This window comes from Mastigoproctus giganteus, chromosome 4 (genome assembly GCF_048544385.1).
Source record: "Mastigoproctus giganteus isolate SK-2022 chromosome 4, ASM4854438v1, whole genome shotgun sequence".
Classification (NCBI taxonomy): Eukaryota; Metazoa; Arthropoda; class Arachnida; order Uropygi; family Thelyphonidae; genus Mastigoproctus; species Mastigoproctus giganteus.
The window spans coordinates 14,583,479-14,597,517 of record NC_143578.1 but is presented as its reverse complement, the minus strand read 5'-3'; the positions used below and the strand labels follow the sequence as shown (position 1 = coordinate 14,597,517).

At 32.3% G+C, this 14,039-nt stretch overlaps 1 protein-coding gene across 1 annotated transcript in view; it reads left to right on the top strand.

Annotated features, from left to right (window-relative positions):
* Polr3A (RNA polymerase III subunit A) overlaps window positions 1-14,039 on the top strand; it is a 185,307-nt gene that overhangs the window by 18,721 nt on the left and 152,547 nt on the right. Inside the window, exons 5-6 of the mRNA XM_090371374.1 lie at window positions 2,239-2,393; window positions 13,370-13,423. Of these exons, the coding sequence (XP_090227500.1) occupies window positions 2,239-2,393; window positions 13,370-13,423 (209 nt within the window). The remainder of the gene's footprint in view (window positions 1-2,238; window positions 2,394-13,369; window positions 13,424-14,039) is intronic.

Sequence of the window (14,039 nt, the reverse complement as noted above, 5' to 3'; positions counted from 1 at the left end):
TCACCTCAGAGGGCATAAATTCAAATTGAGGAAGGACGGATGTCGGATAGATGTGCGGAAATTTGCCTTTGGCCAGCGGGTGGTTGGTTGGTGGAACCGACTTCCATCACTGGTTGTTGAAGTTGATAGCCTAAACAAATTTAAAGCTCAACTGGACAGGTATTTCGAACGAACGGAGGGGTGAAATGGGAGTGGGTTTTTTTTTTTTTTTTTTTTTGTTTTTTTTGGCTGATGCTGAATAAGCTTGCTTTCTTGCATCATATGCCTCTGCTAATGCTAATGCTAATATCTAGTAGTAATCGAAATTGTGCTGCTTTTACTTTGCCAGTGGATGTTCGACAGTTTTTTCCTTTTAATTTCTTTAAAATAAACGTTTTCTTTTTTTGGACTCTCTTCATAAATTATATGTGAAAGCAGTTGTGACATTTATTTTTACTGTAAGCAATACATTTGTTCTTTGAAATAGTTACAGTTACTTTTTTGCTGCATTTTACTGCATTAACTTTTTTAAGTTTGACATTTTTTTCAAAAACCAAATCAAAAATAATTATTCACTTGAATTTATATTTTAGGTGCTTGTTTCTGAATATTAATATTCTGCACTGGAAAAGAATGTTATTTTCTACTTAAACCTTCCACTTCTACCAGAAATGAGGCACCCACATGTGGGTGTCTCATTTCTGGCACCCATTATTTTAAGCAGAATTTTCAAGTGAAGTGCCCTTGGAGTAATTGATTGTACTATAGTAAATTGTATTATTACAGTACAATAGCACTGGGTACATAATACACATTTGGAACATAAATTCAGAGGTTTGGTTAACTTTTTTTTTTGAGTTTAAAAGTTGCTACCATTACAAGCTTGCCTTCTGGACTCTTGATAAGAGGCCTGAATGTGAGTTACAAGTTTGAATATAATCATAAAAATTTAATTTAAAAAAAAAAAAGAATTAATGTTCAAAATAGTATAAACTTGGTATATTTACTCACTAATTTAGTAGTAGTAAGGCCAAATGATGCAAGGAAACAAACTTTTTCTGCATTATCCAGAAATAAATAAATAAATAAATAAAATAATAATAATAAAATTTCAAATAAAAGCTACTTCCACAAGGTTAACCATCCACTTCTTTAAACTTAAACTCACTGTCTCCCCCACATTGGGCAACACCATATTCCACTGCTTAACAACCCACTACCCATAGGTGAACCTGAAATTCACCTTCATTTAATTCTACATTTAGTGAAATTTCTATATTCAGTAACTCAGTTCTACATTTTGTATTTTTAGTGTAATCATTCTATGACAAATAAAGTTGACACACTTGCATAATTTTAACTCTTTCAGGAATTAAATAATTCTTTCATGTGTAGGACTGAGAAGTACTTATGTTTCAGATGTCTCAAATAACATTACAAAGTGTGTTAAACTCATCCACTAAGTACTACCCTGCCTTATCTGTGTGATCGTAGAGACAGTACTACGCTGTCTTTCTAAGTGATTGCATATAGTTTATAATAAATTTCATCACAAAAATAGATTTTATTATTGTAGGGAAAGATTGTGCTTTCAGCTATTGTTATCCAGTTTGGCTTACCAACCTATTTGGCTTACAAAGCTGAAATTTGCTGGAATTCAGATTTAGAAGTTCTGGATCTAGTTATGTATTTGAATAAAGTGTATAAATAGATATGGAAGATGGTATTATGTCAAAAAATGAACTAGCAATGAGTTTTTTTATGATTATTTTTCAATTTTTTAAAAAATTCTGATTGACTATCTCTCGATTGGGCAACAAAATCAAAATAAGAACGGTTGTGTACAAATTTTTCATTTTTATGACTTTTCAAAATTTCATGAAAAAATTCACTGTTTATAACACAATGTTTATAAACAATTTCTCCTGAAAAGATTAAAGTTGGTAACTTTCTATTTATTTAAAGTACTATTCACATCATTTTTATAAATTGTCTGTCCTTTGCAAATCACTTTCACATATGCATGATAAATGCCATATATTTGTATTGTGCTTGCTTAAATTAGTCTTTATTTTTCTAATATTATACAGATATCCCAGTAGAAGCCATCGTGGCATTTGATAATATAATTGTATTGTTTCTTAAGGAAACAATCCTAAGGAAAAGTTAAAATTTTATTTAGATTTTAGTGATATATTTATGTACTAATGTATTTATAATTTATTAATATTTTAACCTATGCGTATAATTTTTTTTTAGGTCAAGTAAAAAAATCTGGAGCTTTAAAGATTGTTCATGATAAGTATAAATTTGCCAAAAAGTCAGATGTAATTGTTGCAGAGTTCCTTGCAGAGTTTGAAAATGCTGTAACAAATAATAAGGAGATAAGCTCTCATCTCAACAAAGCAACTCAGGTCAGGCATTTGGGTAAAAAAATAAACAAAAAATAAAAGCTTGCATTCATATATATATATATATATATATATATATTTAATTAATAGAAAAGTAAATAAAACAAGTACCAGTAGTATGCTGAACCCATAGCCAAAAAAAAAAAAAAAAAAAAAAAAAAGAGGCGAGGGAAACAACACAGGGTATTGCAGAAGGAATGCTTCTAAAACAATTTAGAAAAGCCAAAAATGCAATACTAAATAACTGAAATTTTATAATATGCCAATTAGTTAAAATTTAGCAGCATCCTGAGGATAGCACCAGTTCTGAATTATGTGAAATATTGCTGGAAATGGAGATGAAGACCAACTACAACACTTGACCAACAAAATAAAAATAAATAAAATAGACTGACCATTATGCTCCATCTCGACGGAGGACCACAAGGCCAACAATGGTCAGGGAATCACTGTATTTTTGAACATTACAAATCCATGCATCGTCAAACTGATACAAAGATTGGACCGCGGGTGCAATGGATTTGAATAATGGTGACCCTTATGCAGTGAAAAATTATAATAGAACAGCTCCTAGAACTCACATTGCAACACCATACCACCGAAAAATTCACTGTTAAATTAGATTCACTGTTAAATTCACTGTTTAATAATATTCATTCTAGACTCAAATTTACATTGGAAAGGGAAGATACGGATACTAAGTCATTAAACTTTCTAAATTTCACGCTTACCCGTGACTCGAACAAAATACAATTTAGCATCTATCGAAAACCCACAAACACCGGTATGCTTCTTCATTATAATAGCTACCACCCGTTCACCTACAAAAGTTCGATTATCTTTAATCAATTTCTAAATGCCTATAAATATTCAACAATGGATTCTGCTTTGGACTCAGAAATACAAATATTAACTAGCAGATTCTTGAACAGGGGTTATCCCATTAACACAATAAATCGAATTAGGGTACAAGCTAAGGATAGGATAAAAAATACTACACCAATCAACAATAGTAATATCAAAAAATACTTTATTTCTGTCCCATATGTTGAACAGTGGCACAAACAACTTAACAGATTCTTTAAAGATACCGAATTTAAAATTATAGCTAGGCCTATACGGAAGTTACACACTATACTGAACAATCGCTCGGTTCTTTCTGCGTTCGCAACACAAATTAATGATCTAGTATACAACATTTCTTGCGGTGATTGCGACTCGTCTTACCAGGGTTCGACGCGGTTTTCTCTTAATATTCGTGTAAATCAACACGAAGCCTCAGTTCGTGCTTCTCATTCAGCAGCGTCAGAATTAGCCTTTCATGCCATTAACGAAAAACATACTTTTTTATTTAACGAGGCCAAAATACTTAACGTTCAACGTAATTATACGTAATTATAATTATACGCGACTATTAATTGCAGAAACTGTTGAAATTAAATTACACGAGAATTCTGTTAATGTTCGGCGGCCATATTTGATCTCCGATGCGTGGACCTTTACGCGCATGCGCGAAGACATATAATCACTATTTAAGTTGCAGGTTTAGCCTGATTCGTTAATTTTCATTCCTGTGATCACGACAGTCGGTCGAAAAGCATTGTCAGCTTCAGGAAGGAAAATCGTTTTGAATATTTTCGTTAGATTCTTTTAATTGCGTTAATTTGAATTTTAATTGTTTTGAATTGTGTTAAATTGATTATTTAATTATTTATATTTTACTTTAATTATTTAATTATTTATATTTTACTTTAATGTACCGGTAAGTTGTCGATTTTTTCGTTTTTTCCGTTTTAATTTCTGGAGGGTATCATACGGAAGTGTTCCATGTACTATATTGAGGTAAACTCCTCTTATTAATTTACTAATATTATTATCAACGTAGAACATATTGAGTATTACAGCTCTGATTCATACTATCTAACTGTTAAATTAGAATATATACAGAAAAAATTAAGCTATAGATGGCAGTACGAGTGGTGCAGCATTAGCTTATTGTCTCAATACTAACCATATAACATAGACTGAAATGCATACATCACTGGCAGCATTTAATATGCACTATACACCACATGCTGCTCAAAATAAATTAATTAATAGATCGAGAACTATGAATAAATATAAACCAAAAAGATGAAATAAAAAAAATTAATACCAAAAACATCGGCGGCAGTATTCAATATGCGCTATCCACTGTATGCTGCTTGAAATAAATTAATTAATAGAAAAGTAAATAAAATAATTACCAGCATGCTGAACTCAGATATTTATTCATAGTTTTAAATCTATTAATTAATTTATATATATATATATACAGTAAACCCCCGCTATTCGCGGTATCTGTATTCACGGTTTCGCGTATTCGCGGTCGCTGATTTAAACCTAAAAAAATTTGAATTTTAAAGCGCCATGAACAAAACATGGGCGTGGCTAAAATCATTTTGCCTAGTCCACAGAGTAGTACAGTCAGTCGTCGTATAACACGTGTTTGCACTACCCGAATTCGATCATACACGATTTATAAACAGGGGAACGATATCTTATATAACACGAACCGAATTCGCTTATGCACGATTCGCCTTTGTGATTACAAGAAATGGCAGTCGGACAGGAATCACCCCAACTGAACCCAACATAGGAATAAAGAGAAGATTCTGAAAATGTATTTATTTTTTTATAGCAGTGCAGGGAAAAACACATTTCACCATAATAACGTAAAATTCCAGCTATCGGTATTATCGCAAATGCAATTAGATCGAGTTTACTACCCGTTTATAACAGATTCCACTAGCAGGAAAGCAACTGGAAATTGTTTTTATTGTTTTATTGTTTACTAAAGCAGAAATGTGCTTTAGTAAAATGTGAGCTAATGAGGTGTTAATAGAGTTGTCTCTGCCTTTATGGCGTTGTTTATTCAGTTGCTATACGCTCACAGCTTTGTTTATGTGTATCAAGCGTGCCTCCTCATTTTGTAATTGTGCTTTATTCCCTAAAAATGAGTAAAAATAACTTAAAAGTTGTAAAAAGGAAGCGTCCTGCGCTCAATGGGTGGGGGGGTGACAAAATTGCGAGCGTGGATGTTTCACGCTAATCCTTGTTCAGTATGTGTAATGCACTTGTCATAGAAGGTTTCATCTCTTGCTTTTAATTGATACATTTACAAAAGTGAAAATCTACCATTTTGCAGTGTGTTGGTGTAACCAGACATTTTCGAGCGTGTTAACGTTAAAAGAAAGTGACTTTATTGTGGACAAATTATTTTCTAATCCTACAGAAATATGCCCGCGAATAACAAGGGAATTGTGAAAAGATCAAAGAAGGTGATGACATTAGCGAGTAAAATTGAATTGTTAGACAAAATTTCTAATGGTGAAAGTGTCTCCTCAGTGGCCAAACATTATAAAATCAATGAGTCAACGGTGCGATCAATCAAGAAATCGGAAGAAAAAATCCGCCGTAGTGTCCGTGAAAACGCGCTAATTGCATCAAAAATTTGCTCTGTAACTCGTGATGTGAAATTAGAAAAAATGGAAAAGACTTTAAATCTGTGGATAGAAGACCGAACTCACAATAAAATCCCGTTAAGTTCACTCATCATTCGTGAAAAGGCAAAACACCTTTATCAGCGCTTCAGCGAAACTGGTGATAGCACTGGCGGGATAAGTTTTTTAGCCAGCAAAGGTTGGTTTGAAAGATTTAAAAATCGATATGGCCTTCATAATGTGAAACTGGTAGGCGAGTCTGCATCAGCGGATTTCGTGGCTGCAGAAAGTTTCCCGACTGAACTAAAAAAATTAATTACGGACAAAGGATATGTTCCCGAACAGGTGTTCAATGCAGACGAAACTGGGTTGTTTTGGAAGAGAATGCCAGCCAGAACATACTTAACACAAAATGAAAAATCTGCTCCTGGATTCAAAGCTTCCAAAGATAGGCTTACTCTTTTGTTTTGTGCAAACGCTAGTGGACACATGATCAAACCAATGCTCGTGTATAAATCGCAGAATCCACGTGCTTTGAAGGGAAAGAATAAAGGTCATCTTCCAGTTTATTGGAAATCCAATAAAAAAGCCTGGGTAACAACTACACTTTTTAGAGAGTGGTTTAATGATAGCTTTGTGCAAGAGGTGGAAAGTTACTTAGCTTCAAAATCTTTGCCTTTCAAAGTTCTGCTTCTTATTGACAACGCGCCAGGACATTCAAGCAGTCTAGAATTTGACCACCCAAACGTTGAAATTGTGTTTTTGCCACCCAACACCACATCACTTTTACAACCGCTAGACCAAGGTGTGATTTCTGCGTTTAAGTCCTACTATGTTAGGAGAACTTTTACTGGCTTAATTGAAAAAATGGAAAGCGAGTCAGACTTAACTGTAAGCCAAAGTTGGAAAAATTATAACATTGCAGATTGCCTGATCAACATCAAGACATCAGTTGATGAGATAAGTGCATCTACAATTAACGCGTGTTGGCGAAAATTGTGGCCAGAAGTGGTTGTTGCTAAAACAATCCCTAATGTCAATGAACTGGTTGCCGATATTGTAGAAATCGCACATGGAATAGAAGGCGGGGGCTTTGAAAACATCGATGCAACAGACATTCAGGAACTTATTGAGACTCATGCAGATGAACTTACAATAGAAGAGTTGGATGAATTAGTAACAAGGTCAAATGAAAACCAAAATGATCCTGAGGAGGAAGATCTCGACGTTGTTAGACCACAGTTAAATAGTAAGTCATTAAAAGAAATCTTTAGCCTCTCTATACAACTTTCAGAAAAGGTGGTAGAAACGGATCCTAATTTGGAAAGAAGCATCAAGTTTAAACGAGACCTAGAACAATTACTCTTGCCTTACGGGGAAATTCAAAAGGAGCTCAATAAAAAAATGAAGAAACAAACTTCGATTATGAGTTATTTTTCGCCCAGCAACCCATGTTCTTGATATGTTTTTGTCTAATAAAAATGTCTAATAAATATGTACAGTATTACATTTAATAAATTGTTTCTTATTTTCATTTCGATGCCTTATGCTTGTATTTTTCTCAGTACTTTCTACGTTTGTCTATGTACATAGTCATTATGTAGGTAAATACTGTACACATAATACGTACAGACAAAATTTTAGACTAATTTTTGTTATATATTTCATACTTTGGAACGGAACCCCTTTATTACTATGGGAGCCATAACTCAGTATTCGCGTTTTCAGTATTCGCGGAATTTCTCAGGAACGTAACCCCCGCAAATAGCGGGGGTTTACTGTATATATATATATATATTAGTCAATTTTATTTAACGGTATCTATTTGTAGGGAATTAGGTGTATAAGGACCAAACTAACAAGTTAGTAAAAGGAAACTAGCTTTAGCCTGGAAGGCCTATATAAAATTATATTAATGGAAATAAAATTAAAAATAAAAATGATGATGAACAATGAAAATAACAATAAAAAATGATAATAAACAATGAAAATTGTAAATAACATTCTCTCACTTGGTCATTGGTCTGCTACTTCTTCAGGGGCTTTGAGCAGACCGAAAGATAGCCAGACTAAAATAATGTCTCATACCTACCCATTTCTGTTGTCCCCATTTCAGTTTTGCCTGATTTTAATTTTTAGGTGATTGTATTGAAATTAATAGAAATTAAATGGGAAGTGCTAATAAATGAGAAAAGATAATGTGTTTAATTTAAATTTTGTAAAATATGTGTCAGAATCAGCAAACTGGGATAGGTGACACAAAGCCCAACGGGTATGTATCAGATTAAATGAGAATGGTTTCCTTACTTCCTTCTTGTTCTGTGGTGGTCAGACCAAAAAGGGATCAATTCCTGCCTTCTGGTTGTTTTATGTGTTGATTAAATGATACTGTGCAGCTATGCTTTTCATTGACTATGGCGTGATGGTGAAATTGCTGTAGGCAATATGCCCTATGTAAGGCAAATGTTCTGATAGCCTTGCGAGGGTTTATATTTGAGTTAATGGGGGGGGGGGTTGCCTCTGATGGCAGAAGGAACCTATATAAATGAAAATGATATGTTTATACAAGTACAATAAGTGTTAGTATGATTAAATACAAGAAGTATGTTAATGAAAAAGTGTGTTAATATAAATATGTAGGAAATGCTATCCCCTGGACAAGGGCCGGTATAGCTTTTCTAAGGCATAATTTTACAGCCTCCTTCAATGTGAATTTTCACCCTGTGTCTCTAGGTTTTATACTGTGTTTGTAATTAAATGAAGGGATATAAACTTTGTTTAAAATACCTTAGGCACGATTATTCTGTTGTTGGGAGTTTGATGTAAGTTGATAAATTACCAATTATTAGATTGTTTTTGGGGGGGGGATTTGGTCAGCTGGGTTACAGTGTGGTCAGACGACGAGCCTCTTCTGAGCACAATAAACCTGGCAATCAAAATTGGGAAGTCATTATCTTAGTTTGGTGAAGGACACTGGTTTTTAGACGACCAGGCAAAGGTGGGCTACAGGCCATTTATTGGTGTTATAGTTCTAAACTGGTTCAGTGTATTTTCAGTAAGTGTATTGGGATTGGCATTGGGGTGGTGTATGTTGAGGTTTGCAAGTATGGCCACTTTAATATGGTGTCTGCTGAAATTGGCAAGTATATTATTCTTGATGAGAATATCTATCAGTTTTTTATTGCTTCCATCATGTTATCTAGATTATTGCAGATGTGTATTAACCTGTTTTTCTGATTTCTAATAGTGTTGCCATGGATATGCTTAGCCAAATTGCTCTCCCAGTTGGTAAGCTAAAATGGTCTCTCTTATCATATAGCAAGCTTGTAGGTTGCTATCTATGGTTAAATCTGCTGGATAAATTTCCTGGGCTATAATATTGAACTTGTCGAAATTGATAACCAGGACATCATCAATGTATCTGTAGAATATAATTTCTTCTTTGATATTGTTATTCGAAATAATGCAGGTAAAGGTTGGCTATGTAGCAAGAACTACTAGCCCCCATAGTCACTCCCCTACTCGGCACGTAAATGCTGTCTCCCATAAGTACATAATTGTTTTTGACACTAAGATTAGTAAGGTCGTGCCAATACTGTTTATTACATCCCATTATATTTTGATAAGTTTCGTAGTAGTGTAAAAGAACTTTTTAAATTGTCGTGTGATATCCTGGTGAAAAGATTTATAAAATCGTAAGTGTATAGACTTCTGATTCTATTGTTTTTGTTTTTGATGTAGTCTTTGTTATTGAAGATAAATTTAGTATTAGTGAGTTGGTTGGCTATAATATTTAATTTGTCCTCCATTAAATTACTGGATGGTTTTATGTAGCTGTTTCTGCCAGAGGCGATGAACTTTTTTAAATCGGGACTTTATGGAATTTGGGGATCCAATATATTGGATCCCCAAATTCTAAATTTTTTTTCCGGAAAAAATTCATACACATTCAACACAATTTGTCAAAAATCATAATGCACTATTTGACTTCTTTCAGAGAAGCCATTGTTTCATTTTAATGGCATGCCACTCACAAAAGAAACTGACAGAAGCCATACAAATTAGTGGGTTATTTATTTAATATTGTTGCAACTGTCTTAGAGCAAATAATTTGAGGTGGTCTATTGTGTGTTACTGAAATGATAGTCTTATGTTCCTATGGAAGGAAAATAGCCAAAGTGAACACTTAGAGAAACTTTATTTTTCATTACTTTATTTATAGTACTGTCTTTGCTCAAAAACAATCAGTGGTAACCTCTTTCTAATTATAACTTGCCTCTCTTTTCTGTTATATTTTAAATGGATTGACATAAGAAGCGAACCATTAAAAGTTTAAACTTATAAAATTCCCCAAGAGGTGCATGCTTCTTTCATAGGTTTGTACTATGATGAAGTTAAAACTAAACTTTAGGAGCATTGTTCCTTTTGAGGGAGCCATTTTCGAAAATCATGTTGAAGGGTGTACATGGAAGAGGTTAATAACAGAAGGAAACTTAATCACATGGTAATGAAATGAGACTTGTTCTGGATGGCTGCTGGGAAAGAAGTAAGTTATAATCAGATGTTAATTTTTGCTTTATAACTGGAGGCTCCATAATAATAAATTTAATAGTATTCTCTTTTGCTAAGACAGTTTTTTTGAAAAAGTGGCAGACAAATTTTTTAAAGAAGGAATGGAATGATATTAAATTTTCTAAAAATAATTTATGTTGTAATTATGCATATTTTATTTTTTTTATGCTTTTGATTCTCTGTTGATCAGTTATAGAAAAAAAACTGATGAAAACATCATTTTGAGAGGTTTTTTTTTTTTAATTTTTAGAAAAAGCTGCTGTAGTTCTGAATATATTTCATTTTCATAAAGCTTATGTCATGTATTGACAAATCAGAAAAAAAAAATTCGATGAAAAATATCAAGTTCTGACTGCACTTCGAGAGTCAGTATAAAACTCACCAAGAAGTCGCAAATTGTTTTTTTAAAAAATAACTACTGATAACATGAAAATCAGATTCTATTTTTAGCCCATATAGAATTGTTGACCCCTAAGAAAAATTATTAATAAAATATATTAAAAATGGTCATGTATGAATTATTGAAAAATGATTCTGTTTAAATCCGTGGAGTGTATCACAGCTGCATGTACCTAGGTAACTATTTGAAACATTCATCCTATGAGCAGATTAAAAGACATTCAGAAAGAATATTGTTGAATATCATGTGTTTATCACTATTTAATCACTTTAATTAGTTCTTCACTCAGAAATTTAATTTTTTTTATATGCACCAAGACTTCTTCATTTGTGTCCTTGATCTTTGCAGATTCTTCTTAGAATATGCACCAAAAATGTTGTACCAAACATTTGCCCATTTTTCAAGATGACCCACATGGGTTGTCTTAATATGATAGCATATTAAGATAGCACATCATACACTTCTGTATGATACTATCCAGAAATTAAAATGAATAAATTATTAATGCAAAATGATTACAGTAAATAAAACAATTGAAAACAATTCAAAAATTAATTAAAAATTCGAAAATCAATTAAAAAAATTAATTAACATAAATTTTGAAAAACGATTTTCCTTCCTGAAGCAGACAGTGCCTTTTGACCATATGTCGTGATCACAGGAATGGAAATTAAGGAGTGTGTGAGCTTCAATCTTAAATAGAGATTATTTGTCCTCATGCATTGCGCTTGAAAGGCAGTGATTATTTGTCTTTGTGTATACATGCAAAAGAATCACGAATTGGAGATTAGATATATGGATGGCGAACGTTAATAGAATTCTCACATAATTTAATTTCAATATTTTCTGCAATTAAGTCTTGTATAATTACTTTAGACACTTAAGTATTTTGGTCTCATTAAATAAAAATGTATGCTTTTCGTTAACAGCATGAAAGGCTAATTCTGACACTGCTGAAAGAGAAGCACGAACTAAGGACGCATGCTGTTTTTCTCAAATATTCAGCGAAAATTTCGTAGAACCTTGGTAAGACGAGTCACAATCACTGCAAGAAATGTTGTATACCAAGTCATTTATGTGGAAAGGATCGAGTGATTGTTCAGTATAGTGTGTAATTTCCATATTGGTCTGGCCACAATCTTAAATTTGGTATCTTTAATGAATTTTTAATCCTGTAATACTGTAATCATTTTGTATTAATCTTTTATTCGTTTTAATTTCGGAGAGTATCATACAGAAGTGTTCTACATATCATATTGAGGTAAATTTCTCTTATTCTTCTAAAAATATTGATATCAACTTAGAACATGTTGAGCATCATAGCTCTGTTATATACTATCATATTGCCTTAATATAAATTGTTGTATTGATTAAAAAATTCATTAAAGAGCTAGAGAAGTCTGTCTCTAATAATATCATTAAAACTGACAATATCACTAAATAATATCATTAAAAAAACACAAACACTTATGAATATCAAAATAAATTTACATTTAGATTATCTCAATATATCTACTTGGTGTACACCTGCCAAACTTAATGAATATCCAATATATATAAAATATATCAATATAAAAATATATTTTATACAAGATATATAAAATATAATAAACCTTTGAACCTTGAACCTTTCCTTGAACCTTTTTTCTTATTTTTCTCTCCCTTTTCATGTTGGCTTATTCCTTTCCTTTTTTCATATACTTTATTTTTAAAATTTAATAAATATGTGTTATATATCTTATATCAATATTTTATGAACCAGGAACCTGACCCTTCATTTTTCCATTGGTCCTTGCCAGTTGTAGACTTCTTCGGGAACACAAACCTCATTATTGTTGGGGATCATGTTAGTGCAAGGGAACAAGTTTATCTAGCATTAGCCAAAAAAAGTTGTGCTTTAATATTTTCTTACTTTTTTTTAGATAAAAAAAATGTGATCATCAGTAGTATATCTTTAGGAGAACAACTGCCCAATTTTTAAAATTTGTTCTGGGTTATTGAGAAAAGAAAACAAATTGTGTAATATATAAAAATGCTGGCACAAATGACACATGTTGCAACAGGTAACATGATGAGCTGAAATTTTGCTAAGTGTTTTTCCAGAAACTATACAATTTACTGACATGATATACTGATATTTCATAGACTTAGTCTTCAGCTCTTCCTTAGAACAGCCAGCGCCTACTTATCTGTGTGACATATGCACATCAAATGTGGGCATTTAAGCTTTTGCAATTAAGTATGTAATAAGTGACTTGTTGGGTACATGTGTGTAGCATTAATTATGTATGTTATTTAACATGCAAGGTATTGATTTATTGTCATACTTTCTAAATATAGCCCAAGGAATAGGCTATATTTAGAAAGTATGACAATACATTTTTACATTATATTTTAGTAATTTTTGCTTTTAAAATGTAAACAGTAAATTATATTAAAAAAGGAAATTTTACTTTAAAATATTAAATTTATTTTAATATTAGTCATTAAAAATATGAAGTTTTTATAATATTTTTTTATTTCAGGAAGTTTTATGTCCTGTGAAGGTACTGAAACTTTTTCAGAGAATTTTAGATCAGGTATGTAATATGAAGAAATATATATATATATATATATATATATATATATATCTATTTTTTAACTAAATATTTATATTAGCTTTTTCGTATTTTCTTGTGTTAGAATATATTCAGTTATAGATTATTAAATATTGGTGTAGATAAACCATAGATAGCTTTTAAATGAAAACTACGATAGTAGTGTAAAGGTATTGTTTCTACTGTATCTCATATTGTGATCATCCTTCATAATGAGTTACCATGTATTGCACTCTGCGAGCAAGCTTATCTGCGAAAAGATCTAAACCTCCCAAGGACTTCCTAATTCATTTCACAAATATACGTGGTCTCAATTCTAATCTCAACGATGTCCATTTCCACTTGCAGTCTGCCAAACCCCATGTACTTTTTCTGATAGAATCTCAGATATCGGTTGATTCATCTACTGCTCATCTCAGATGCCCAAATTATTCACTGTATGATTCCTTTCGCCTCAAAGGTGGTACTTGTGCATATGTCCGTTCTGATATTCCCTGTCAGAGACTTGGCAATTTGGAATCTCCTCTCTTTGATCTTCTCTGGCTTAAAATCTCTCTACCTCATTGTGTCAAATTCATCTGTTGTCTCTACCGTTCTC